Here is a 23,896-nt window from a genome sequence, read left to right on the forward strand (position 1 = left end):
TTAATCTTTTTCATAAAAAATAAACTCACATATTTTTTAAAAATATTCATAATTAAGATCGATTGATATTAATGTGATGTCAAATTTTGTTTTCGTATTTAAGAATACTAATCTATAAGGTACCCAATCAGAATAACCAATGACTTACAAGAATTTGGAACATAAAATCCAGTCAATTCTTAATCTTCGAAGAGGTTGTAACTATCTTAAATAACCGCTTTATTTTTGGCGCGAAGTTGTTTTATAGTTATGTTTAAGGAAAAATAATAAAAAGTAGTGATCTATATCTATAAATTACACACGATTATTGAAAGAAGGTATATTGTTGTGATAATATTACATGTAATGTTGATAATTTGGTAATTTTTTAAATCAAAGAATCAGGAAAACATTTACAAATAAATACAAACTTAAGAAATTATTTAATAAGCATTAATTTAACTTTATACCTGAAAATAACATTTTTATATTTATTCTATTTTACGCTGATAAACAAATTTTATCTGCTGATTTATTAAATTCCGAAATATATATTGTATAACCTATAAGTGTTATTTAGCGGTAACTCGTTAGGTCAAATTTTTATATACATATATTTGTGTGTGTGTGTATATATATATAAACAAATTCAGTTAAACATGGATAACCATGAAAATATTTGTGTGAAATAATTTTATCTATAATAATAAAATAATTTTACTCATTACTTGTAATTTTATTTGTAAGAGATTTATCACTAATACAATTCTAATTTTTTACTTTTCACAGATTAATTCGTATTATCTATTTTATTATTATTATAATATGGAAGATCCAATTACTGCACGTTTAAAGAATTTGGTGGTCAGCAGTAATGAAGCTTTGGAATTTAAATTAGTACGTTCTGTCGAAGATTTAGAAAATGATCAAAATACATTTAAACCAGAAATGTCTCATCAAGTATTTGGAGATAGGTTTGTTATTGAAATATGTATTCTTAGAAATCTATATAAATATTATAGATTATATTAAATATATTTATTATGTTCATTTTTTAATTATTAATTTTGTTTATCAGTGAATCTATATTTGGTTACCGGGATCTCAGAGTAAAGTTATATTACTCAGCAGGTTGTTTAGAAACATATTTAAGTATGAGTTATTCAGAAAAAATAAATAAAGTACTTTATGAGGGAGTTGAAGCTGACGAAGTATTGCCTAACATTGCTGAGAAATTAGCTCCACAAATACATACCAACATAGATGCATTTATTGAATCTTTAAAGAAAGATGATATATTTAAACCTCATGGTGAACTGCTACATTCATTTTCTATCAATGGTAATGTCTTGCAATATTATATATTCTTTTTTTATATCATAAATAATTTAAATAATTAATCAAAATTTATAAATAATATAGATGAAAATTGTACAAGAAAATTTGAAGTTTACAAAGCAGACATGACTTATAATGGTTTTAAAGAATATCATCAACGTCTCCGTACATTTGTATTATGGTACATAGATGCTGCCAATTTTATAGACATTGATGATGAGCGGTGGCATTATTTTAATATGTAAGTTTAATCATGATTTTAATTTATGCTGCTTATTGATTACATGACAAATTATTTTTTTAAATAGATCACTTTTTGTGGAACAGGTTTGAGAAATATCTAACAGCAGATGGTACTGCTCGTTATGCAACTACTGGTTTTGCTACTGTATATCAATACTATGCATACCCACATCATATTAGACCACGTATAGCTCAAGTTTTAATATTACCACCATTTCAAAATATAGGTCTTGGCACACGTTTGTTACACGCTATTTACTGCGAGTATACTGGAAGAAATCAAGTCAAAGACATAACAGGTAAATGAAAACATAGAAACACATAATCATTAAAAATCAAAATTTGTATTTGAAAAGAATAAAACAAAAGTGAGGCCTGATTAAATACTTTTATTTCAGTAAATCTAGTTCATTTTGGTAAGGCATTGTCATCATTGTTGTAGTTGAGAACCCTTCCGCGACCTTTCAACGGTTAAGAGATTATGTGGATGCAATGAATTGCAGTAAATTATCTACTTTTTCACGAGAATATCTACTTCAAGGTTTTAGTAAAATGATGAGTGAAGAGGCTAAAGAAAAACTCAAGATTAATAACGTATGTTTTATATTTTTTTCACTATAAGAGATATTTTTAGATTAAAATATTAATTTTCATTTTTAGAAACAAGCTCGCAGAGTATACGAAATTTTAAGATTACGGGCAACAGATTTAGCAAACGAGCAAGAATATCGTAGATATAGATTAGATGTAAAAAGGAGATTGAATATTCCATACAGACGCGAACAAAATGATTTGATAAAATTGGAATGTGCGTTGAAAAACATTGATAAACGTACGAACATCAATCTACCTACATTGGAGCAACGTATGCAAACTCTTGACCAAGAATACAGAAGTTTAGAAGAAGAATATAAGAAAGTAATTAAACGTTTAGAAAATGCGGAAGAGCTTTGAAATTTAATATTTTTTCTATTTTCTATTTTTATTGAGCTGCCCGTGTATGAAATGATTGATATTGCTTGAATATGAATTATCAAAGAAAATCTTTTTTTATTGACTCAATAAAATTTCTTTTTATTAACTAATATATTATGTAATCATATTTAAATATGTCTAAATTTTTAATGATTGAACTTGAAAATTTGAATGTTAATTTAAGCATGCATTCACTCCTACTCCGATGCACACTCCATATTTCATTCTTTATAAGGCTTATTCGAAACGGGCCGAAAGAAGTTCAGATAGGCTATCGACATACTCGTATCGTTCGGAATCCCGAAACTGGATTCGGATATCAGCATGAGCCACTGGCATATATTCTATAAATACGAGATTCCGTGAAGCCGCGTGAAGCAATTTGATCGCGGCCATATTGACTTTAGTATATAGCACTACTACTGGTTGATTGGTATACTTCATTCTTCTATACTATTCTTCGTCCTCACAGCATTCATCATTTTGTCACTATCATTGACAACAGACGAGTGTACAGCATGGACTAAGAACAGGGAGGATTTGCTCTCTGCTAAGAACAGGATAAACATGACATTAAATGGAATTTTGTGTCTCAGGTTATGAAATACCGACCTGCCAAAAAACCAGTGTCTCTTACGCCCTCTGCAATTTCCTATAGCGAACATAGGAATTATCACAGCAACTCGTTAGTAATTATATCACCTACGAGATACAGGAGACTCACCTCAGTTCATCCAAAATAGGAACTATCGCAGTTGATGAAAAGATTCGGATAAAGTCCCATTCACATATCTACATTATTGTAAAGCGATTTTTAATTTGACCAGGCGGAAACAGGCGGAGACGCATGGAAAAATGTTAGAAATATAATAGGTTATGCATGAAATCATCGTTCCGATCATTTACAAAAGTATAGAATTCTATATTTTCTTTGCAAGCTGTCTTATTCCATATTTTGTAATTTTATAATAAAAACTTAGTTTCAATCCTAACTACTACTTTGCTGGATTGATAACGTCGCATGTGACACGAAATGACATAGGCGATCAGGGTGTCTATGTACCTCGTAAGTGTCACTACATAATGGTCATGAAGTCACGACCTGTTGCGAGGGTAAAGAGGAGCACAGAAAAGTGAAGTACACCGATCAACCGATAATGGTGTTATACATACCAAAACCACATTATGACCGCGATCAAATTGCTTTACACGGTTTCACAGAATCTCGTATCCATGAAATATATGTCAATGGTTTATGCTGATAACCGAATTCAGTTTCGGAATTTCGAAACTTTTGGAAGCAGATTCCGTCCGATCCCTCCCAAACGTCTTTCAATCCATTCCAATCCCAAACACACGCGTACCCGCACTCCTCTAGTAAGTGCTGAATCGATAACGTTGAACATGATTCGAAAATAGTGAGGGTCAAGGCTCTTATCAGTGATATAAAAATACATTTAATGTTGAGCTTTCTCCATACTTCGTTTGTAGTTCTTTAAAGCAGTAACTTAAATTCGGTATATATCGAAAACTTTTAGATAACATCGAATAAAGTTAAAAATGACCAAGTGTAAAGTGAAGGTAAGATTATTCGTACTAAAAAATTTGAGAAATTATGTTTAATTAAATATAGTGATACTATGCTCGGCAAATAAGTTATCTATATCTTTTTTTAAATCGTTTATATATTTGCATTATTATATTTGTAAATATTTGTATAGTTAATAAAATATATAGTTTAATTGTATAAACAATTTCATGTTCTGAAACTATCACGTGACAAACAGGTGGCTTTTATTTTTTAAGTTGAATGCTATTGTATCTCTACAAACTTTTAGGTCGGAATAATCGGTGGTTCAGGTTTAGATGACCCTCAAAATCAAATATTAAATTGTCAAACTATAATTACGCGAGAAAAGGCTAAAAATGAGTTTGGATTTCCATCTAGCGATCTTTACCATGGAGATCTTAATGGTGTAGACGTGGTATTATTATCAAGGTAACATTTGTGTTTTTAAAAATGAATTTTGAAAATAGAATGAATAGATTATTGAAAATAAATTAATGATATATCATACATTCCTTTATGTTTTAAATACTTTCTTTTTTTGGAATAAAAGTTTAAAGCAGGAAATTTTATATAATTAAATGCATATAGACATGGACCAGGTCATATAACAAGTCCCACCGCAGTAAATTATCGTGCAAACATTGAAGCTCTCCGCTTAGCTGGATGTACTCATATACTTGCTTCAACAGCATGTGGCTCTTTACAGGAAACTATTTGTAGAGGACAATTAGTTGTTCCAGACAGTTTCTTAGATAGAACAACAAAAAGAAGTATTACCTTTTATGATGGTACTTCACCTAAATATTTTGGTAAACTAGATTTCAATATTATATTAATAACATAGTATCAATCCTACCCAAATAAATAATACAGTATCAAATTTTAGGAGTGTGCCATATGCCAATGGAACCAGCTTTTGATCCAACTACATCTCAAATATTGTTTGAAGTTGGTAAAGAATTAGGGTATGACATAAGAAAAGGAGGAACAATTGTAAGTATAGAAGGACCAAGATTTTCCTCAAAAGCTGAAAGTAATGCAATGCGTTTATGGGGAGGAGACTTAGTTAATATGACTACATGTCCAGAGGTACTACATGTCTTCTCAAATTTCTTTGTACTAATTTGTAAATTTACATATAATATATTTTTAAATAAGGTATATTTGGCAAAAGAAGCTGGACTTCTATATGCAGCTGTAGCAATGGCAACTGATTATGATTGCTGGAGAGATTGTGAAGATAATGTTCATGCAGCTGATGTAATAAAAGTATTTAAACAAAATGTTAGTAAAATAAGACATTTACTTATAAAGGCAGTTAAACATATTGGTGAAAAAAATTGGGACAAGGAAATTGATGCTTTACATGTAATTATCATAAAGTACTTAAGTAGCAAACAAAATATAAATAATTTTATATTACAGAAAAATAAGACTAAATTTTTCTTCTTTTTCCAGGAATTATGTCAGAGTAGTAATGTTTCTTCTCATACTTCATAAGTTTGTGTATTTGTAACGTGACAGTAAGAATGTACTACTTCGTATTTTAGATTTATGTTAAGTTTGATAACGAAAACTGAAATTTATACACTTCTTATAAAGGCTTTAAGAATACATATTGTTCGTTTTAATAAATAATATAATTAAAATAAAATGCGATATTTATTATCCAATATTAGTTAATCTAAATAGTCAACAAGAAAGAGAGAGGGAGAGCGAGATGATTAAACGATACTTTATATTTAATGTGTACATAGATTGTAACAGAGTAATTTCTTGATCACATACTCCATTCAAGAATTCATTTATTCATAGATTTAACATACAGTTATGATTCAGCTAATATTGTCATCACTGTGACTGAAATGTTTTTACAACTGGAATTTAAAAATTATATATTATTAATATAATATTGTAATTGATTTTGGAGTATATAAAACAATACATTTTCAGAATTATCAGTATGATACATATAACGTTTTTAATACATAGAACATTTTCATTATTTAACGCATAGGAAAACTTTTCTTTTATAAAATTTAATCGATGACGGTAAAATTTCGTTTACTTTTTAACACTTTATCGTCAACTGTATAATAATTTACAGTTCGAAATACAAATGCGCTGCGAAACACTAATGAATTAATGATTATTATTCGAACGGAAATTATAAACTAAATTATGTTCCCATAGGTTAAAATATGTTTGCTTAAATCAGGAAAAATATTATATCTGTAGATCATTCTATTTCTCAAACGTATGTATAGAATAAAATTGAATATATTCAGACATACAATTCGATTTACATCGTTGCATTAAAAATACCATTTCGAAAAAAATAAAATTTAAGCGATATTTAAAGTAATATTGCAAAGCATAGTTTCTATACATAAAGTATTTATAATACAACCTGTTTAAACAACATGCACCATAGCGATTCCGCATATTACTTTTCATTTTTGTGCAGCCTTCAAATCAATATTTAATACTTCAATTGTATTTATTATAAAATGAAAAGCTTTAGATATCATTAAAACTTGAAAGATAATGTTAATAATAATACTTCAAGAGTTACACTAATATTTTGCAGTTTTATAGTTTTTAATAAGTAACATTGATACATTAGCATGTATCTGGTACACTCTGCATTGTTAAAACATTAGTTTTTAATATTAGTGAAATAAATTTACAGTATCTTAACACTTCAATAACACTTATTTTGCTAGTTGTCGCATAATACAATATGCATTATGAAGACCTATTGAATGAACATGGTAAAAGCATTTGAATCAAAACAGATATTATGACATATGTTCTTGTAACAAGATGCACTTTCTTCTTTATAACAATATTCACAATGGTCTTAATTTTATAAGCAATACATAACATAATACAATTCTACATTGCAGAATTTCTATTCTGGCACAATATATTTTTTGCTCTTCATGTAGTACTATATAAAATAGGTTGTGCTATATTTAATTGTGAGAATTTTGGTACATTTATACAAGCATTTTACGCAGAATGTGATTATTATGGTTGTTAATCTTTAATATATTCAATTTTTGTTAAAGCTGAAAATTTAAAGTATATAATCATATTATGAGTCTCATTTGTACTAATGTCTTTTGTTCAATCAAATATAGCCTGTTTAAAAAAAAAGAAAATTTGCAAGATGTATTCAAATTCGTCTGCTAAAATTTATACAAATGATTGTGCATTCTATTATGCATAGTTTATATTAAGCTAATATCAAAGTACATACATCTCTCCAGGCATTTTGATGTACTATAAAAATATCAGTTTTGAGTAAATATTTGATATACTCCTGGAAGTGAATCAATAATAATTACATTTACATTGAAAATTAAGGTCGTAGCAAAGTTTTAAAAAATGCAATATATCGTATTTCATGTAAACAGAAATGATCATAGTTCATATAAACTACTTTGTACGCACCTGCTTTAAGTACCTGGAGATATGGAAGTATGTTTTATGTAAATGAAAGGATATTTAAAATATAAGAAAATAGACTCATCACTTCAATAATTAGACCTTATTGTCAACCATATCTACGTTGATTTTATAATACACATAAGGGAAATAATCATTTTGGCCAAAACCTAACCCTGGTATATCCACGCTCTGTTTGAACAGACAAATAGGAAAAAGATATTAGGTAATACATGACAGAATTTTTATAAAGAAATCAAAGTAAATTCCTTTAAAATAATCTATTATTAAAACGTTACAACTTACATCTTGATTTCCTTGTGCACCAGACGATGTTGTAGCAGAGGAATCTAAATGAGCGTAATGCTGGTTCAGAACATCACGTAAACGCCTTGCACATTTTTTATGAGGATGCAATAATATCGCTTGAAAATTTACAGGTAATCCATACCTAATAAGTCATAATTTAAGTGATATATGATTATATGTAAGCTTTGTAATATCAAATGATTATTTACCTTAGGACAGATTCTACAAACACGCGCAAAGCTTTAACATGAATCCATGCACAAAAACACTCACTAAAATTAACTTTTAACCAACGTACAAGAGGCCCAAATTGTTTCTTTTTATCTGTTACCAATTTTGTTATCTCATTTTTTCCTATAACATATATTAATAAATTTCATAATTGCAAATAATATTAATGTCTTTACTATAAAACTAAAGATTGTATAAACTAATTTGTATGTAAATAAGAAGAAAGTATTTGTTATAAATAGAAATAGAAGTTTGTAACAAGATATTAGGTACCTGCTGCTAGTTCCTCTTCATTATATGTAAAATCACGAACAATGAACTTCTTCTCACGTGCGTGTAATTTAAATTCATCGATAACTTTTTTGAATAAAGTAACAGTAAATAATCCATACTCAACATCTTGAGCAATGAGTTGTGTGGTACGTGGTACTATCATTTTCGTTAACTTTTCATATCCACTATGCCACTCCTGGAAATTTGCTCTAAACATTTCATAGAAAAAATGTTGTATCATCTAAAGAAATAGCAGCAATTACAAAATTTGTTAAATAAGTTTACCTTGGGACGATTACAAGCAAAGTAGTTAAATATTCGCTATCCAAGATAAAGTGTTCCTTCTTCACTAAATCTGCCAAATTTCTTGTTAATAAGCTTCCTCTATATAATAACAATTATCTTCCTTAAATAACTTTCAAGATATAAAAATCTTAAATAAAATCAATAATAATTTACATATATGAGATGTTGGGCAATAAAAAGTTGTAACTTACGTCTGCTTCTTTTCAAGATTTTGTAAACTTCCTTTCAAATTATTATATGTTGTAGATTTAGTTTTAAGATCAGCATCAATCTGACCCACTTGTTTACTGATAATGTCAGCAATATTTCTCAATGATTGCTTGATAGGATACTTTGCCATATCCCACTGGAATCGAGTTATATATGATGGTAGATCACCTAGTAAATTTAAAATGTTAGTGTAATTGTTCTGTGAGATAACCATCTTCATTTTCTATATAAATATTCAAACAGAGCTTGGTACAATTTTGAAAATGTGGAATCATAAGTAACATGCAATGTTTAAATTACATGTAGTATAATTAATGCTTAAGTGTGTTTATAAATGGAATACTGAATATATTTTTAATGATTTGATAAAGTTTATAAGCTGGAAATGATAAAGCTCTGTTGAATCGTAGATATATTGTACAAATGCAGAAATATATCTGTAACATCCAATTTTATCAACTGTAATATTTACATTTTTCATTTTTACATATTGTTTCACACATTTTTATTATATTTTTATGTTCATAAGAAAAGTGATAAAAAATTCTAATCTTCTCATTAAAGAAAATAATATTACTTCTACTTACATTATGTTTCTTTTATGCTAGTTAAAAAAAAGAAAAGAAAATTATAAGTCTGCATGTGTACAATAAAATTATGCGTATGAGTACATATCTAATTAAATTAATTTTAGCTGAACCACAATTAAAATAATTTTGTAGATTGACTCTGTGATAAGGAGAGTATTGATAATAATAAGATAACAGAGAAAGACTGTTTCTACTAAACTCATTTTTTGATTCTAGTACGCTCCTTACTTATTATTAGCGTTACAAGAATAAGCGAGACATTAACAAAAATACAGCATGCAAACATTAATGTATAGAAGCATTTTATGTTATCAATTCTTTCTTATTGTAAAATTCATTTTATTTAAGTAATATTGATCTTTCTTTTTAATACATAACATTTTTAAGTAGACATTAGCTCAAATTAATTAATTTATATATCTGTAATGAAAAAGAATTAGTCGTAAATCACGTTTGAATGAATCGTGAAGTTTCAGAATTAAGTAGTTCCAGCTAGTCCCTTTAATTCAATGTTGTAAGATTTGTTTCACTGCAATTTCTCTTTTATTATCAATAAAAAGAAGCTTTTTGACAAAATATTCATTCAAACAAAATTTATGATAACTCTGTAACTACTGATGGATTTTGAACTATGTTATCATGTCTTTTCATGAAACTGTCAATGGATAATTTTTTATGAATAAGCACACACGCACGCATGCACGCATACGCATGTACACTTGTTTCATTAGAGTATAAATGCAGTGAGAACTACTGAAATATGATGATCATTGATGCTATATAAATAGTTTGTATCTTTTAATTATTATTTTCAAGATATCATGTTTGATTTGTGTATATTAGAGACCTAAATTGTGTAGCATGAACAATAGTAACATAGACATAGTATACGGCTAAACTAAGATATTTAAGCATTTCATGCCAACTGTTTATGAAGTATTTTATAAAAGTTGATCAGTAGGATGTTCTCTGTGATATGGATAACTTGTAGTGTTGAAGGGTACTGAGCACCATACTGTCATTAAAATTTATCTTATCATGCGGAACAGTATGCTGTAAGTCCATGTACCGATCGATAAGTGTTTTAAAATTTTTGTTAATTGTGTCTCATCTGTAGTCTGTGCTAACGTCCATAATACATATGAGTACATGTATTATAGTTTGTGCAATAGTCTTTCTATGAAAATTATAGAAAGTAATGGTTTGAAAGCATGTAAAAGCTAGGTATAGGAAAATGCTAAAAAATGTATTGAAAGAAATAAAGTTATTACTAAGATTGTGTAACTGTGTTTTAAATATAGCATACTTCTTATAATTGTTCTTAAACCATACTTTAGTCTGTATTGATGGACATGAATTTTAAATCCACAAGATTTTCTGATTCACAATCATAAATTTTAACTTTAATAATGGTATATATAAATTATTTAAGTAACTCAATGTAATGACAAAATAATTACATCAGACCAACTTATTATACTAACATATTGTAACTTTCCTTTTTTTTTGTATATGAGTAATCTCTAGTAAATTTAGTATTTATTTAAACATGTATCTTTTAAAAATAATACATAAAAAAATGTTATACGTAGGAAAATTGAAACAAAGTATGGTGTAAAAGAACATGAAGTAAAGAAGTTATAAAAAAGAAGCAGTTAAAATGTAAGAAAAATAAGGTTGATAATGATTGAGGTAATATACTATGTGTTCATTCATTCGTCCACAGCACCTGGAACAATTGATTGAATGATTTCTAAAAAATATTAATCAAATAGAACACTCTCATATCATTAAAAATGAATTTTAACACAAAATTAGATAGTCCCTTAATGTGTTTTGTACTTGTTCACCACTAGGACGCAGGAGTGAAAAAGAACTAGCTAAGAACTTAAAACAAACTAGAGCATTTCCCGAAAAATAAACTTTAAGAATGTACGCACATTTGCTGCAATTAAAATGTGCTAGAACATGGGCAGCTGTCTTTGTTATCTTCCAATTTTTTAATTCCTGCGTGCACAAGAAATATTGTAGAAATATCACCGAGGAAATTACTGTGGTACAACACAAAATATTTGATATACTAGGCTTCTGTATTTTGAATCACAAGCTAAGTAAACTAAGCCAAGTATCTTTTTCCTTTTGGTACTGTCTCACTTGGTGTATGCTGTAAGCATTCGAGAGAGATTGTCATGACTTTTATAATGTGCTTTAATATTCTTTCTTTCTTTCTTCTTTTTTTTCTTAAATTGTCAAAGTATATACAAATATGTAACATATATTTAGTCACTAATACAAAGAAAATTGTGTCTTTTGAATAATACAAATTCAATTATAACAGAGTGTAGAAAATTTATTACAGTGACAAAAAATAAAAAATAAAATATGTAATAAGCAATGCTTTCTCATTTGACATAGCACATTAACATTTAAGAAGATTTGAAATAATTTATTACATTGGAGGCAAGATTTGGCATAAAATATTTTAGCATTACAAACATTGCATATATGTAGTGCAGAGTTGTGCAGAATTGACACTGAAGGAAATGCGCACTAGGATCATAAAGACGCTTTCAATATATAGTGACTGGGAAAAACTGAAACAACGTGAGTTTCAATTATTCTTGTTCTTTTTCCTCTAAGCAAAAGCTGCATGCGAAGATCATTGTTTCAAAACTTTCAATACTATGAAATGACAACCTCTCTCTCTTTCTTTCTTTCTCTCTCTCTCTCACTTCCTTTCTCTCCTATATCTACCTCCAAAGGAGATAAGACAAGACAAGAATCGGTCGCTAAACGGGCGAATCACGAGGTGCACAGGAAAGTAGGTTTGAACAAGTCTCGCAGCTATGTTGGGAGAAAAGGTTCGACGGGTTGACCTGGCGGTGATAGGACGGGTACCTGGATTGGGCAAATTGCCGCTATGGTCTTGGTCTTGGTCTTGGTCGTTGTTTTGGTCCGCATCGTCTTCGTCGTCGTCATTGCCGAGCGATTTGCGATTGGAGGTAGATCGATCTGCTTTCTCAGTAGTCCGATGACGTGTCGCCGACTGCCATCTGGTCTCTCCTTCACTGCTACAGTTTGATGAAAGGGAAAGACTCGGACTCGTGGGAGTAGGACTAGGAATAGGTGTGGAAGAGGTAGAAGCAGCGCACCAATGCGCATGGTAGCATGAATATGCTGATAAAGGATCATTTGATGATCTGACATCACAGATGCCTTGAGGACTATATGATGATTTTTTTTCGGTTTCAGAAGGATGATTGTGATGTTTATGACTATGATGATGCTCGTGATGATGATGACGCTGGTGATGATGCTGACCTAAACAGGCGGCTGGTTCTGGTTCACATTTCTCCGATTCCTTCCACTGCTTGTGATGCTCCTTCGAAGACTTGTGTGATGGGGTGACGGGGGTGTTTGGCGGGGTGTCCGGACCCCCTTCGGGGCTCGAGCTCTCCCCATCCACTGACGTTTGACCTATCCATTACAGCCCAGTCCCAATCTCCGCGCGATTTTTCTTACGTCTCGTTCAACTATTATTGCGTCCTACGCAAATGCCTAACGACAATGCTGTCGAAACTCAATCAAAATAACTCAAAAAAAAGAAAAGAGAAGTCACGGAGTATTTAGCGCATAGACAACCTCTCTATTTCATTAAAAATTTAATCGCGGAAATACGACTTTAATAAATGGATAATTTTACACATCATAAATGAATGTTAATTTTTATTATTTCACTAGTGAGTATACATATTAAGAGCATCGCGTTTACATTTGTAACAAAAGAAACTAGTGAGATATGCAGTTTTTACTAAAAAAAAAATAGTAAGTTAGATCTATATTTAAATAATTGTATTTATAAAAACTATGCACCTCATGATTACAATATTCAGTTATTAATAGGATTACTATACTTGCTAAAAATTTGTTGATTCCTATTTTTTTCGTTACTATATTTTGCAAATAAAGTACCATCTAGATCTTAAAGGAAGATTTCCGTTAAATACTCCGAAATGGCAAAAGCAACAAAAGAATGAAAGAAAGAAAAAACGAAAACAAATGGAAAACAAGACATAATCAAAATGAATAAAGGAACTGAAGACAAAATGAGCAAATTATATGCAATAATGTCAACTTAAATTGCAAATGATTAATAATGCCAAGGGTATAAAATAACTGAAGAAAAAATGAAAAGAATCCTTGTAATAACTAATTCGAGCTTGGTGACCACAGTAACCCAAGCAACTCCTTGCGTCCTTTGTAAATTTTTAATAAAAAATGTGGTCTATATCTCTAAATCATTGTATATTTGAAATATTTCTTCTACATATATTTCAATATATGATGATACTGCATGTTTGTGTATTAAAATTTTTTGTAGCTTTATACATCTTTGATGGTGCACATGTATGAGCATTTGTTAATAAAATAATAAGGTAGGGAAATAGGGTTAATGTGGTCCAAATTAAACAAAGCAAGCCAAGCAACACCATAAATATGAGAAAATATTTGTTATAAATAATAAAATAAATGAATTCTAATCCAATTATAGTAATAAGCATTCTACAGATATGTAAATCATATGCCAAAATATGATGTGTACCATCATATCTTGCACATTAACTAAAATTCTTAATTTCTTAATAAAGTAAAAAATTGAAAAAGGTAAAGAAAAGAAACACTGATTTTATGCACTTAAGTAATAATCATACTGACTATAACAGATTGACATAGACTATGTTACTCATAAAAATAAATATGCATATAATTTTTAATGTTTTTCTTTCAAGGATAATTGTTCAAATTACTTGATTGTTTATTTATTATATAGAATGTATAATATTTTACATCCAAACAGACATTTTAATATATTACAGGAAAACCTTTTATAATACAGATTCTTTCAACTAAATGTTGAAAAGTTTAATAAAAAAAATGTATGGTACATATCATATTTAAGAATGTTAATTAATGTGTGCTATAGCCACAAGTATTTTGCCTGCATATTATCCTCAATAAAAAAACATGTCTATTAAGACAATGTGTAAAAAAATAATATTGTTGTTATTTGATTATTAGCGTACACAGACAAAATTTTGTTTCCATCTATCAATCTATTAATGTAGGGTACTGAGGAGAAGGATCAAAGACTCTAATCGTGCTATTATTATTATTATTATCAATGAATAAATTAAAATTTTTAGAAAATCAACTGATACATGTTTAAGATCATTGTTAAAGAAAAATTCTAAGTTGTGTGCATGTTTTGTGTTGTGTATAGTATTCATTGATGTCTTTGCCAACCAATATTATTTTATTGTTAAAACATCATACACAAAAAATCGATCGATACCTGTTTGTAAGGATCCAAAAAGATAAAATACCATGATATAATAATATAATACCAATATTTTGACAAATCTTTAATATTGAAGCATTCTATTTGAAGCAACATTGGATAGAAAGTTGATAATTTTGAATCCTTGACTTTTTCAATAATCTGTTCTCTTATATCAAAGAATAGATTATATATAAATTTAAATTATAGAGCAAATTTTAAAAACATAAACACACCAATATTTGTACTCACTATTGTTAGCCAAAAGATTTTCATGTAGCTTGTCTCTCTGATCTTCTAAAACTTCTCCTAGGTATGTTGCCACCTTGCGTGTTACTTGTTCAACATAAGCATCAAGTTTTCCTAGATCATCTGATAAGCCAACCAATTGGTCCAATGTTCCCACCTTTAAATCTGGGATATGAAATTTGTAGTTGACTGACAAAGAATGTTGTTTTGATGTCAAATTGTTCATAGTTTCCCATGTCTGTTGACATGTTTTATCTCCAGGTGCGGATATTAACCAATATTCTGTCATTTTGGACAATGTTCCAATGTAGATGACTTAATATATCTGAAAAATTGTATCGTAGAAATGTTATGTACTTCATTCACATAAATTGTCATATTTTATAGTGTTATATACCTATTTATTTGCATTATATTTTGTATAGCAAATTTTATTCAATCTTTTAACATTTTTCAAACATATAAACATCAAATAATTTTCTATATATTTATTCAAATCTCTATAGAAATATTAGAGTGGTATTTTGTATTAAAATAATTGTATAATTTATCTATGATAAACACATTTTTGAGTTGAGAATTGGCTGTAGAAAAAAATAATTTTGTCAACAATCACCTGTTTGTCTATCAAATGTAGCTAATCTATCAAATTAACATTATAATTCTACGAGTATCGTCCATGGATTCGTTACTTATTCGTGTATAACTAAATGGTGGTGCGAAATTCAGAATTCTAAACAATTGAAACATTTGCAAAACTTTGAAAAATGAAATAAAAAAAGGGGGTGTGGCACAACATATTTCTTTCACTGTGGTATTATATTATGTAATTAGGCGCGCTTTCCACGTGACATATACTAAGTGCAAGAATGGCGCGCCGAACTTACAGAACGATCAATATATGGAAATGACAAGTGTTCGTAAAATTACAAAAGAGATGGTCTTAAATTGATAGGACTATACAAAATGTTTAGTGCAAAGTCGAGCTTATCATTGAAATGACTTAATGGCGTCCACTATTAAACCAGTATAAAATCGATAATACAATAGATCTGATCGTTTTCATAAAAAATACGTCGTACATTAAATTTCGAACAATCTGGAAGCTTAATACTAATCAATATAATGAACACACAATATATTGCATTGAGTAGCTCAAAAACAAGTATTACAATCTTAATATTATATTTGACAATAATCTTCAATTTCTTCTTAATCGTAAAACATGGGTTAAAAGCACTTTCTATTTAATCATAATTTATCGATCATTGATTTATTTTAAACGCGAAACAAATTGCTCCTACTTACCCCAGATATTTCAATTTGTACCTTTACTTGCAAAACACGGTAGATGCTTGAATTTCTCTAGAAATTTAAAACATTCGCTGTTCTAATCACTCAGTCGTCGAAACTATATCAGAAACCATTGTGACCTCACGTGATGACAATTGTGTGCTGCTGTCTTACGACCCGCCCGGCAACTAAAGCATAAACTAAAAGAATCATCAGCTGATTTGGAACCAGAGATGAGTAGAGAGATTGCCAATGAGCATGGGATAAATTCAATCAAATTAAGCCTCTAGCGGTTAAACAGCGGAACTATACGCACACTCCGATGTTTTTGGTTGGATGCGAGAAATGTGCATATGCACAGCGAGAGGTCTTATCTTCTACTTCACACCTATTCATTAGTACTTATCTCTGGTAGAGATACCGTAAACTGTATACCGTATCCAGTGTTATATATCAGTACTTTTTGCTAATAATATCACTATTAGAATCTGTATTACTACATCTCATTAATGTACACGTATATGCCTTTCTAACAACGATGTTTCTAGCGACAATGATGGCCAGAGGAACTAATCACTACTTACACTACCTAATAATCGTCACAGTCACAAATACACCAATAGGATAAAGGTGCGTCATCAAAACACGGAATACCTTTATATTACAATAAAGAGGAAATTTTCTCTCTGATTACACCTTACACCGTGCTTTTGACGTTGTGGCAAAGAGGAGGCTGTTGGTTGTCGTATAGTTCATAACAACATTTGACACAGATCTGCTTAGGATTAAAGATCGTAATCGTATTTTTGATTTAGTCTACGATATATCATGGGTTGCGATGGTGGAACTATTCCTCGCAGAGATGAACTCGTAAGAGTCAAAAAGAAACCAGAACAGGTAATTTTCTACGTAATACTATCTATGTAATAAGGTTTATTATACATCATCCATTTACTAGAATGACATATATAAAACATCATCAATTTTAGTTTACAAAAATTAATTCCTTATCATACTGTGTATCTAACTGAAATAAAATTATATATAATTATTTATAATCTATTGCAGAAAGATAAGGAAGCAGAGTTAGCATTTAAGTGGAGACACTGTACAATTAAACAATTACCATTACAACCACCAGTTGTTGGTTGTGCTTTAGGTCGTCTTTATAGTAAAGAGTCTGTATTAGAAGGCCTGCTTGATCGAAATACTCTTCCAGAATCAGCACAACATATTAAAACTTTGAAAGACATAAAAAACCTAAATTTAACATCTAATCCAGCATTTGAGGGTAACAAAGCAAAGAAAGGAGATTGTTATATTGATGAAAGAAAGAGTCCATATATTTGTCCACTTATTGGACTAGAAATGAATGGAAAGTATAAATTCTGCTTTTTATGGTCATGTGGCTGTGTAATGAGTGAAAGAGCACTCAAGGAAGTCAGAAGTAAGGTAGGCAGTTTTATTATAAGTATAAAAATTAAAAAAAACATATTGAGATTTTTATGTTATAATGTATTTCAGATATGTCATCAATGTCAACAGCCTTTTACTGAAACAGATATTGTTATTATAAATGCAGAAGGTGATGATCTTAAATTAATGGAAGAAAATATGACCCAACGAAAGACAGCTCAGAAAAAATCTAAGAAACAGAAACATAATGAAGATAATCAAACGCAAGATGTTAAACAAGAGGAAGTACCAAAGAAAAAAATGAGGAAAGAGGAGAAAAATGGTACCATGAAGGTCAATAGTAATAGGACTGAAGCTGAAGATCCAGCATATAAAAAAGTTAAAGATAATTACAGTGTTGCTAAAGATCCCAAAGCGTCGGAAGTATTCAAAAGTATTTTTACAACTCATAAATCTGCAGCAGAACAAGATAGGGCACATTGGGTCACATATAACCCATTTTATAATTAAAATATTATTTTAATGTGAATATCCTAAAAGTAATTAATATTATGTTTATATAAAAAATATTATACTTAAAATTCATTGCAAACACATTGTAAACATTGAAATCGTTTCTGTGTCATTAATTAAATAGCTTTATATATAAAAACAGTTTTATTTATGGAATTTTTGTAGCCTATATTACAAAGTAGCAACATTTGTAAGCTAGTAGTAATATTATATTATTACTTGTTTGTAACAAAAATGGATGATGATGTCGTTATACAAAATCTAATAATTATTATAACCACAAGTTAATAATAAGTTGATAATACATTTTTTGTATATATATATATATATTTGTTAACCTAAAGCAAATGAGTGTTCTATTAATTAAAATATTAAAATATTTGAAAAAATATAAACATATAAAATATTGTCAATATTGAATCTAAAATGATGTTTTTATAATTTATCGTGCAAATTTATATTTACTCTATTCCATGCATTTTACTAATATATTTTAACGTATGTATATTTTTATATGTAAAGTGTCCGTATCTTCCTTATTTTTATTTTTCACTTATATGCTTAATAAACGAAATAATAGGGTACTCTTGCATTTTGTACCTGTATATCAACAGAAACTTGCACTATACAAAATTAATCAACAACTCATAAAATTTATCAAAATAATTTATGTAACTTTTAGATTTATGTTGAGTACTATATATTTAAAGGCACATAATATAGTTTATTATATTTTTAAGCGTTTACCACAGATAATTGAACATTATCTTGTATTAGTTGAAGGTATGTCAAATACACAGTCACATTTGAGGCACTCTGCGTAGAGAAATTGTTTGAATAACTCTGCGTAATCTACCGACTGTTCGTTTTCTTCGAGAATGCCTTTTTGTTAAGCAATTCCATCGATTTAATAAGTAAAAAAAAATACTTGCTACAATTATTATTCCTCCTATGTAACTCCACTTACTTGTAAGTATTATACCATTATCTTGATCATTTTGTTTTAATTCATCAATATTATTTCGATCTGCGTGATGTAATGTAGGAATATTTGCACCTCCAACACGTCTCCTAAGCCATAATGGACTTGAATCTTGTAGAACTGGATTTATAGCAACTATTGTGTCTCCAACAGACAATAGTTTTTGAGGCTTATAAAGATTTCTGAAATAAAATTAAAGTCATACTGTAATGTACTTATTTATCGAATGAAATTTAATAACATTTATAATAACTTACAAAGGGACAGATTCGTTTAAAGGTTTTGGAATAGCAGGAGTAATAGTAGGACAAGATGGAAGTGGTCTAATATGACCAGCATTAGTATTTTCAGGCAGTAATACTTTACTATGACGTTTCAAATAACTTCCTTCCATACGTTGCGGTAATTCATTACTGTCTAAAATACTAGACTTCTCAAGAACTTTTGCCTTAGTTTGACTTTCGTCTGTAAAAACAGTTGCGATATGTCCCGTTGTTGTATATTCCAGTATAGCATCAAGCATCCAAAAACAAGCTAAAAGATAACATTTAGTTTTAATTGAAGAATAAAAAATAATATAATTACTAAGTTAAAGATTTCATGAAAGAAACGTACGTTTTTGTAAATGGCTGTCATCGATACAATTTGAATCCCCATATACTACAATTCTACCTGATACAATTTTTGCTTGATCTTTCATATTATTTTTTTCCACATTTTCTTTCCCCACTATCTCGTTGTTACTGTAATTGTCATTATACAGTTCTTTCATATTTACATAACCGTTAGTTTGAAAAAGTCCGAGAATTGGCACTGGGATTGTAGATCTTGATTCTGATTCAAGCAAAAGTTCCTGCCCTTGGTCATGTAATTCTGCATAAAGAATAACTCCGTCCTTTGGAAATCTTGATAAATGTAAAAAATATATTTTATCTCATTATTAAAGTTAATATATATATAACAATTTAAATAGTTAGCTATGATATTTATTATATCACGTACCGAGTGATTGTAGTACCAGAAGCAAAAGTAACAGGTGGATGTTGACCAAGAGTAAATTGACCATTGCGTACTTGGTCACCAAATGCAATTCCCCAGTTAGGATATAGTAAATCATTCAAGGCTGGCACATTTGCACCTCCTGTATCTGGTATCCACCATTGCCGAGTATTTTCATCATAAAATTTCACTTTCCTCATAACAGTGACATTATACCAATCTGCAAATATGACTACAGAAAGACCTTCTTCTTCTACATCTTTCCTTAATTTAGCTACCTGAAACATAGTTTTTTGTAAATTTTAAATTAATTAAACATTACCAGAAAATGTTATTGAACATTATATAACACGTATAATATTACCTCTTCAGGAAAAAACTCTTCTTCACTATCGACAATGAGTAAGGTACCATAATTTTTGGCATTAAAACAAGTGAATGGAGCACCAAGTACCTCTAAATAATAACCAGCATTACGTAAATGCTGATACATATCTTTAAAGTTAGTATGAATATGGTCACCGTTCCAATCAAGTGGGTCATTTTTCACACGCAAATCATCTCGCGGGAAGTATCCGGGAGGATAACGTAGATTGTGAAATTGATCCCATAGGATACGTTTACTATTAAGGAAATGTTATTCAATTTTAGTTGTATAGCAAAATTCTATACTATAACTAAAACTTCTTCCTTATACTTACTGATGGGGAGGTGTAGGAATAACTTTTGCTTTTAAGGGTAATTCTATTTTAGATTGTCTTACTTTTTCTTCTCCATCACTCGGCGGTGACTCAATTGTAACCGATATATGACCTATTTATAGAATTAAATTCTAACATAATAATATTATAGAGTATTATTTAATATATTAGAAATAGAAGTAATTTCAACCTTGTGCTATGCCTTGCCAACCACGAGCTGATGGTGGAACTGTTATAGCAACTGCTAACCATCCAGACCATGGCCAAAGAACATCACTATAAGTTACTGATACATCGATTCGCTCACCGTTACCATTGCCGGTATACGGATGCCATACAAGCTCTGTTACATGACCAGATACTCCCAAGCCATTTATTATAGTTATATTTACAATTGTAGGCATACCAGTATGATATACAGCTTGTGTACAGTATGGCCACATATACTGACATTCAGTTAAGTCTATATAACTAATAATGTGCATCATAGTTTATGTATCATATTATACACCATTTTATAGATCATAATTAATATTAAAATAATGAACTATATAATATAAGAAAGTAATTACCTTGGGCTTAGTGTAGCGATAGGTGTATACGAACGTAGAAAATGAAATGCTCGTAAAAGATCTAGCTTTCCAGCACCTTGTTCAAACATTCCAACTCCCGATAAACGACGTGCAGAAGTAAGTAATGCTTGTTTCATACTTGCTGGAGTAATCTAAAATAATTAAAATAATAATTTTGTCATTAAACATTTATCTATATTTATTTATAGAAGAGATAAATGTACAAGAAGATAAAGATTTAATATATAATTACTCTTTGTTTAACAGATCCATCTGCTTGTACAAACCCACTGGCTAAAAGTGCTACAGCTCCAGCAACAACAGGACTAGCAACAGAAGTTCCAGATAAGGTTCTACAACCTGTTTGTAATGCAGAACCTCGTACTCCTGATCCATATGTAACTAAATCAGGTTTTACTCTCCCATATCCTGATGGTAACTCCCATGTAGTCATACCACGTGACGAAAATCTTGCTATTTGATCCTCCCAGTTGATTCCACCTACTCCAATGACATCCATCTGATCCGCAGGATTATTTAGGGTGCTATATTAAATGAGATTCCATTTATTATAAAATTATAATTCCATGTATTATAAAATTAAGAGAAATAAATATAAAGAAAATTCCTTACCCATATAAAGGTCCATCATTACCAATAGCAGAAACCATAATTACACCATTTGCTGTTAATTCCCATACTTTATCAACGAATGGATGGTCCATAAAATCTGGTCCTCCAATACTAAGATTCAGTACAGTAACTTTTGTAAGAATAGCATAATTGAATGCATCTAAAAACCATGATGTGTATGATACCTGTGAAGAGCAAGGACGTTCTGATGTTTCAAGTTAAGTGAAAAGTAGATATACTGGATATAATGATAAACATACCTGAGTATTAGTAAAAACACGAAATATGTGAAGTTCAGCATCAGGTGCAAAACCAAGACAATCTATACAAGATGATGCAATAACTCCAGCTACAAATGTCCCATGACCTAAACCATCTTCTAGTGTTTTTTCATTTGTCCAATTTGAACGTTCTTTAATTTTTTTAAAATGTGGGTGACTAGCTGCTAGTCCAGTATCAAATATTGCTACCTAATAATAATTATTATGTATATAATAAATATTATTTCAATTTATTTAATTTCTTAAGACCTATATCCTAAACGAAGTTATCCACCTTGACTCCATTTCCAGTAACACCCATACCCCATAAAGCATCAGCTTGAAGTATACTTGTAATTTGTTTTGGTATAGCTCTTAATAATCTACGTGATGTATGACGATTGGTTGATTGCCAAAACTGATTGTTCTAAAATTCAATATAAGTCACGATAAATAAAATTATTATTTATTATTATCTTGATTATACAAATTAAAGTTAAAATATAAAAACTCACATAATTGTTAATTTTTCTTTTGAAATTTTTGTATTCTAGAAAATCTGCATCCTCTGATGCGTTAACGAACTTTAAACTTCTTTGTACAAGTCTTTGAGGAGTTACTCTTCTAATGAGAGGATGATCAGTCAAAGCGCTAAGACCATTATGTTTATCTGTTTCTTCTAAGAGAACAACATCAAAATCACTTGGATAATTGCTAGCCAAGTTGTCACGAAATAAAATTTTCCACTTATGAATACCAGATGAATTCAATGCAGCTTTTATGTAATTTTCACGTGTATGTGGTTTATAATAGCCTTTAAATGCAACAATGTATTCATTTTCAACAATTCTGCTAGTAAAATGGACTTTTACTTGTTCAAGGCTATTGCCATGGCATGGTAATTTAGGTACATTATTAAGTTCAGAGTTTACAGAATTGTTTTTTTCTAATAAACAGTTTACTTGATTACGAGATGATCGAATCACAATATTAAGTAGTAATAATAAAGAGACATATAGCCAACATGTATGTGGCTTCATACTATTAATATCAGCTGAAAAATACATAAGAAAATTAATATCATATATCACATATAATTGTTATATAAGGAAATAAATATACAAAATATAGAATCATCTACTTATGATATAATATAATATAATTTAGAATAAATTATTTTAAAATTACATTGTAGAACAAAACAAAAGAAACTTTCTTTTTAGATTTTAATAATAAACTACTACATTTTTATTTATATTTGAACGTTAAAATAAAAAAAATTAAAATAACTTGTAATTAATTCTGTTTATATGAATGTGATTGAGATTACAATTCATGCATATTGTACTTTGTAAAACTTACATGTAGTAGAGAGACATAATTTATTAAATTGTATTTTCTCTGCCCATGCTTTTTTTTCAACGTTTCGAGCAATAATAAGATAATATAATAATTTCTTATTT

The 23,896-nt window shown here is 29.4% G+C and overlaps 5 protein-coding genes and 1 long non-coding RNA gene across 13 annotated transcripts; 3 read left to right on the forward strand and 3 right to left on the reverse strand.

Annotated features, from left to right (window-relative positions):
• The first annotated feature begins 166 nt into the window (after positions 1–166).
• Positions 167–2,645, forward strand: LOC122567303 (histone acetyltransferase type B catalytic subunit). Its single transcript, XM_043725664.1, has 7 exons — positions 167–317; positions 769–953; positions 1,058–1,320; positions 1,402–1,558; positions 1,645–1,859; positions 2,003–2,154; positions 2,221–2,645. Exons 2-7 carry the CDS (start codon positions 805–807, stop codon positions 2,512–2,514), a joined length of 1,230 nt encoding a protein of 409 aa, XP_043581599.1. The 5' UTR covers positions 167–317; positions 769–804; the 3' UTR covers positions 2,515–2,645.
• On the reverse strand, positions 2,606–3,458 carry LOC122567307. 2 transcript variants are annotated; one of them, XR_006316749.1, is made up of 3 exons: positions 3,260–3,458; positions 3,148–3,187; positions 2,606–3,082 (listed from the first exon to the last, which is right to left on the reverse strand). It is a non-coding gene; the product is annotated as an uncharacterized LOC122567307 (long non-coding RNA). The 2 variants fall into 2 exon arrangements; XR_006316748.1 differs by having other exon boundaries at positions 3,148–3,274.
• Positions 3,459–3,660: 202 nt separating this feature from the next.
• On the forward strand, positions 3,661–5,759 carry LOC122567304 (S-methyl-5'-thioadenosine phosphorylase). The gene is made up of 6 exons (XM_043725666.1): positions 3,661–4,116; positions 4,374–4,534; positions 4,694–4,914; positions 4,992–5,194; positions 5,264–5,473; positions 5,564–5,759. The coding sequence occupies exons 1-6, from the start codon at positions 4,096–4,098 to the stop codon at positions 5,603–5,605; spliced, it is 858 nt and encodes a 285-aa protein (XP_043581601.1). The 5' UTR covers positions 3,661–4,095; the 3' UTR covers positions 5,606–5,759.
• Positions 5,760–5,893: 134 nt separating this feature from the next.
• Positions 5,894–16,543, reverse strand: LOC122567302 (V-type proton ATPase subunit C). Of its 5 annotated transcripts, none has more exons than XR_006316744.1 (10): positions 16,373–16,543; positions 15,068–15,389; positions 12,376–12,954; positions 8,869–9,055; positions 8,657–8,755; positions 8,372–8,580; positions 8,077–8,221; positions 7,865–8,009; positions 7,565–7,750; positions 5,894–7,433 (listed from the first exon to the last, which is right to left on the reverse strand). XR_006316744.1 is itself a non-coding variant. In XM_043725663.1 (9 exons), the coding sequence occupies exons 2-9, from the start codon at positions 15,351–15,353 to the stop codon at positions 7,655–7,657; spliced, it is 1,746 nt and encodes a 581-aa protein (XP_043581598.1). In that variant the 5' UTR covers positions 15,354–15,389; positions 16,373–16,543; the 3' UTR covers positions 5,894–7,654. The 5 variants fall into 5 exon arrangements, 1 of the variants encoding a protein (XP_043581598.1); XR_006316746.1 differs by having other exon boundaries at positions 12,799–12,954; positions 16,373–16,534; XR_006316745.1 differs by lacking the exon at positions 16,373–16,543 and adding an exon at positions 15,681–16,245.
• Positions 16,544–16,777: 234 nt separating this feature from the next.
• LOC122567305 (replication termination factor 2) lies at positions 16,778–18,629 on the forward strand. The gene is made up of 3 exons (XM_043725667.1): positions 16,778–17,254; positions 17,426–17,809; positions 17,882–18,629. Exons 1-3 carry the CDS (start codon positions 17,186–17,188, stop codon positions 18,281–18,283), a joined length of 855 nt encoding a protein of 284 aa, XP_043581602.1. The 5' UTR covers positions 16,778–17,185; the 3' UTR covers positions 18,284–18,629.
• A 109-nt stretch (positions 18,630–18,738) lies between these two features.
• Positions 18,739–23,848, reverse strand: LOC122567421 (membrane-bound transcription factor site-1 protease). Of its 3 annotated transcripts, XM_043725895.1 has the most exons (15): positions 23,796–23,848; positions 22,949–23,487; positions 22,729–22,860; positions 22,434–22,643; positions 22,174–22,358; positions 21,794–22,085; positions 21,541–21,692; positions 21,159–21,439; positions 20,969–21,080; positions 20,632–20,890; positions 20,271–20,545; positions 19,884–20,173; positions 19,526–19,802; positions 19,254–19,450; positions 18,739–19,168 (listed from the first exon to the last, which is right to left on the reverse strand). In XM_043725895.1, exons 2-15 carry the CDS (start codon positions 23,471–23,473, stop codon positions 19,050–19,052), a joined length of 3,306 nt encoding a protein of 1,101 aa, XP_043581830.1. In that variant the 5' UTR covers positions 23,474–23,487; positions 23,796–23,848; the 3' UTR covers positions 18,739–19,049. The 3 variants fall into 3 exon arrangements, with proteins under 3 accessions (XP_043581830.1, XP_043581827.1, XP_043581831.1); XM_043725892.1 differs by having other exon boundaries at positions 18,739–19,450; XM_043725896.1 differs by lacking the exon at positions 18,739–19,168 and having other exon boundaries at positions 19,261–19,450; positions 19,635–19,802.
• Positions 23,849–23,896: the final 48 nt, after the last annotated feature.

Source organism: Bombus pyrosoma, linkage group LG5, assembly GCF_014825855.1.
Source record: "Bombus pyrosoma isolate SC7728 linkage group LG5, ASM1482585v1, whole genome shotgun sequence".
Lineage (NCBI taxonomy): Eukaryota > Metazoa > Arthropoda > Insecta > Hymenoptera > Apidae > Bombus > Bombus pyrosoma.

Coding starts and splice junctions, on each gene's coding strand:
- LOC122567303 (XM_043725664.1), top strand. CDS start 805: ATGGAAGATCCAATTACTGCACGTTTAAAGAATTTGGTGGTCAGCAGT. Junction 1,860..2,002: donor TCAAGTCAAAGACATAACAG/GTAAATGAAAAC, acceptor TCATTGTTGTAG/TTGAGAACCCTTCCGCGACC. Junction 2,155..2,220: donor AAAAACTCAAGATTAATAAC/GTATGTTTTATA, acceptor TTTCATTTTTAG/AAACAAGCTCGCAGAGTATA.
- LOC122567304 (XM_043725666.1), top strand. CDS start 4,096: ATGACCAAGTGTAAAGTGAAG. Junction 5,195..5,263: donor ATATGACTACATGTCCAGAG/GTACTACATGTC, acceptor TTTTTAAATAAG/GTATATTTGGCAAAAGAAGC. Junction 5,474..5,563: donor AGGAAATTGATGCTTTACAT/GTAATTATCATA, acceptor TTCTTTTTCCAG/GAATTATGTCAGAGTAGTAA.
- LOC122567302 (XM_043725663.1), bottom strand. CDS start 15,353: ATGACAGAATATTGGTTAATATCCGCACCTGGAGATAAAACATGTCAA. Junction 12,955..15,067: donor AAATCTTTTGGCTAACAATA/GTGAGTACAAAT, acceptor TGTAATGGATAG/GTCAAACGTCAGTGGATGGG. Junction 8,756..8,868: donor AATCTTGAAAAGAAGCAGAC/GTAAGTTACAAC, acceptor GTTATTATATAG/AGGAAGCTTATTAACAAGAA.
- LOC122567305 (XM_043725667.1), top strand. CDS start 17,186: ATGGGTTGCGATGGTGGAACTATTCCTCGCAGAGATGAACTCGTAAGA. Junction 17,255..17,425: donor TCAAAAAGAAACCAGAACAG/GTAATTTTCTAC, acceptor AATCTATTGCAG/AAAGATAAGGAAGCAGAGTT. Junction 17,810..17,881: donor TCAAGGAAGTCAGAAGTAAG/GTAGGCAGTTTT, acceptor AATGTATTTCAG/ATATGTCATCAATGTCAACA.
- LOC122567421 (XM_043725892.1), bottom strand. CDS start 23,473: ATGAAGCCACATACATGTTGGCTATATGTCTCTTTATTATTACTACTT. Junction 22,861..22,948: donor AAAGAAAAATTAACAATTAT/GTGAGTTTTTAT, acceptor ATTGAATTTTAG/AACAATCAGTTTTGGCAATC. Junction 19,803..19,883: donor TGACAGCCATTTACAAAAAC/GTACGTTTCTTT, acceptor GTTATCTTTTAG/CTTGTTTTTGGATGCTTGAT.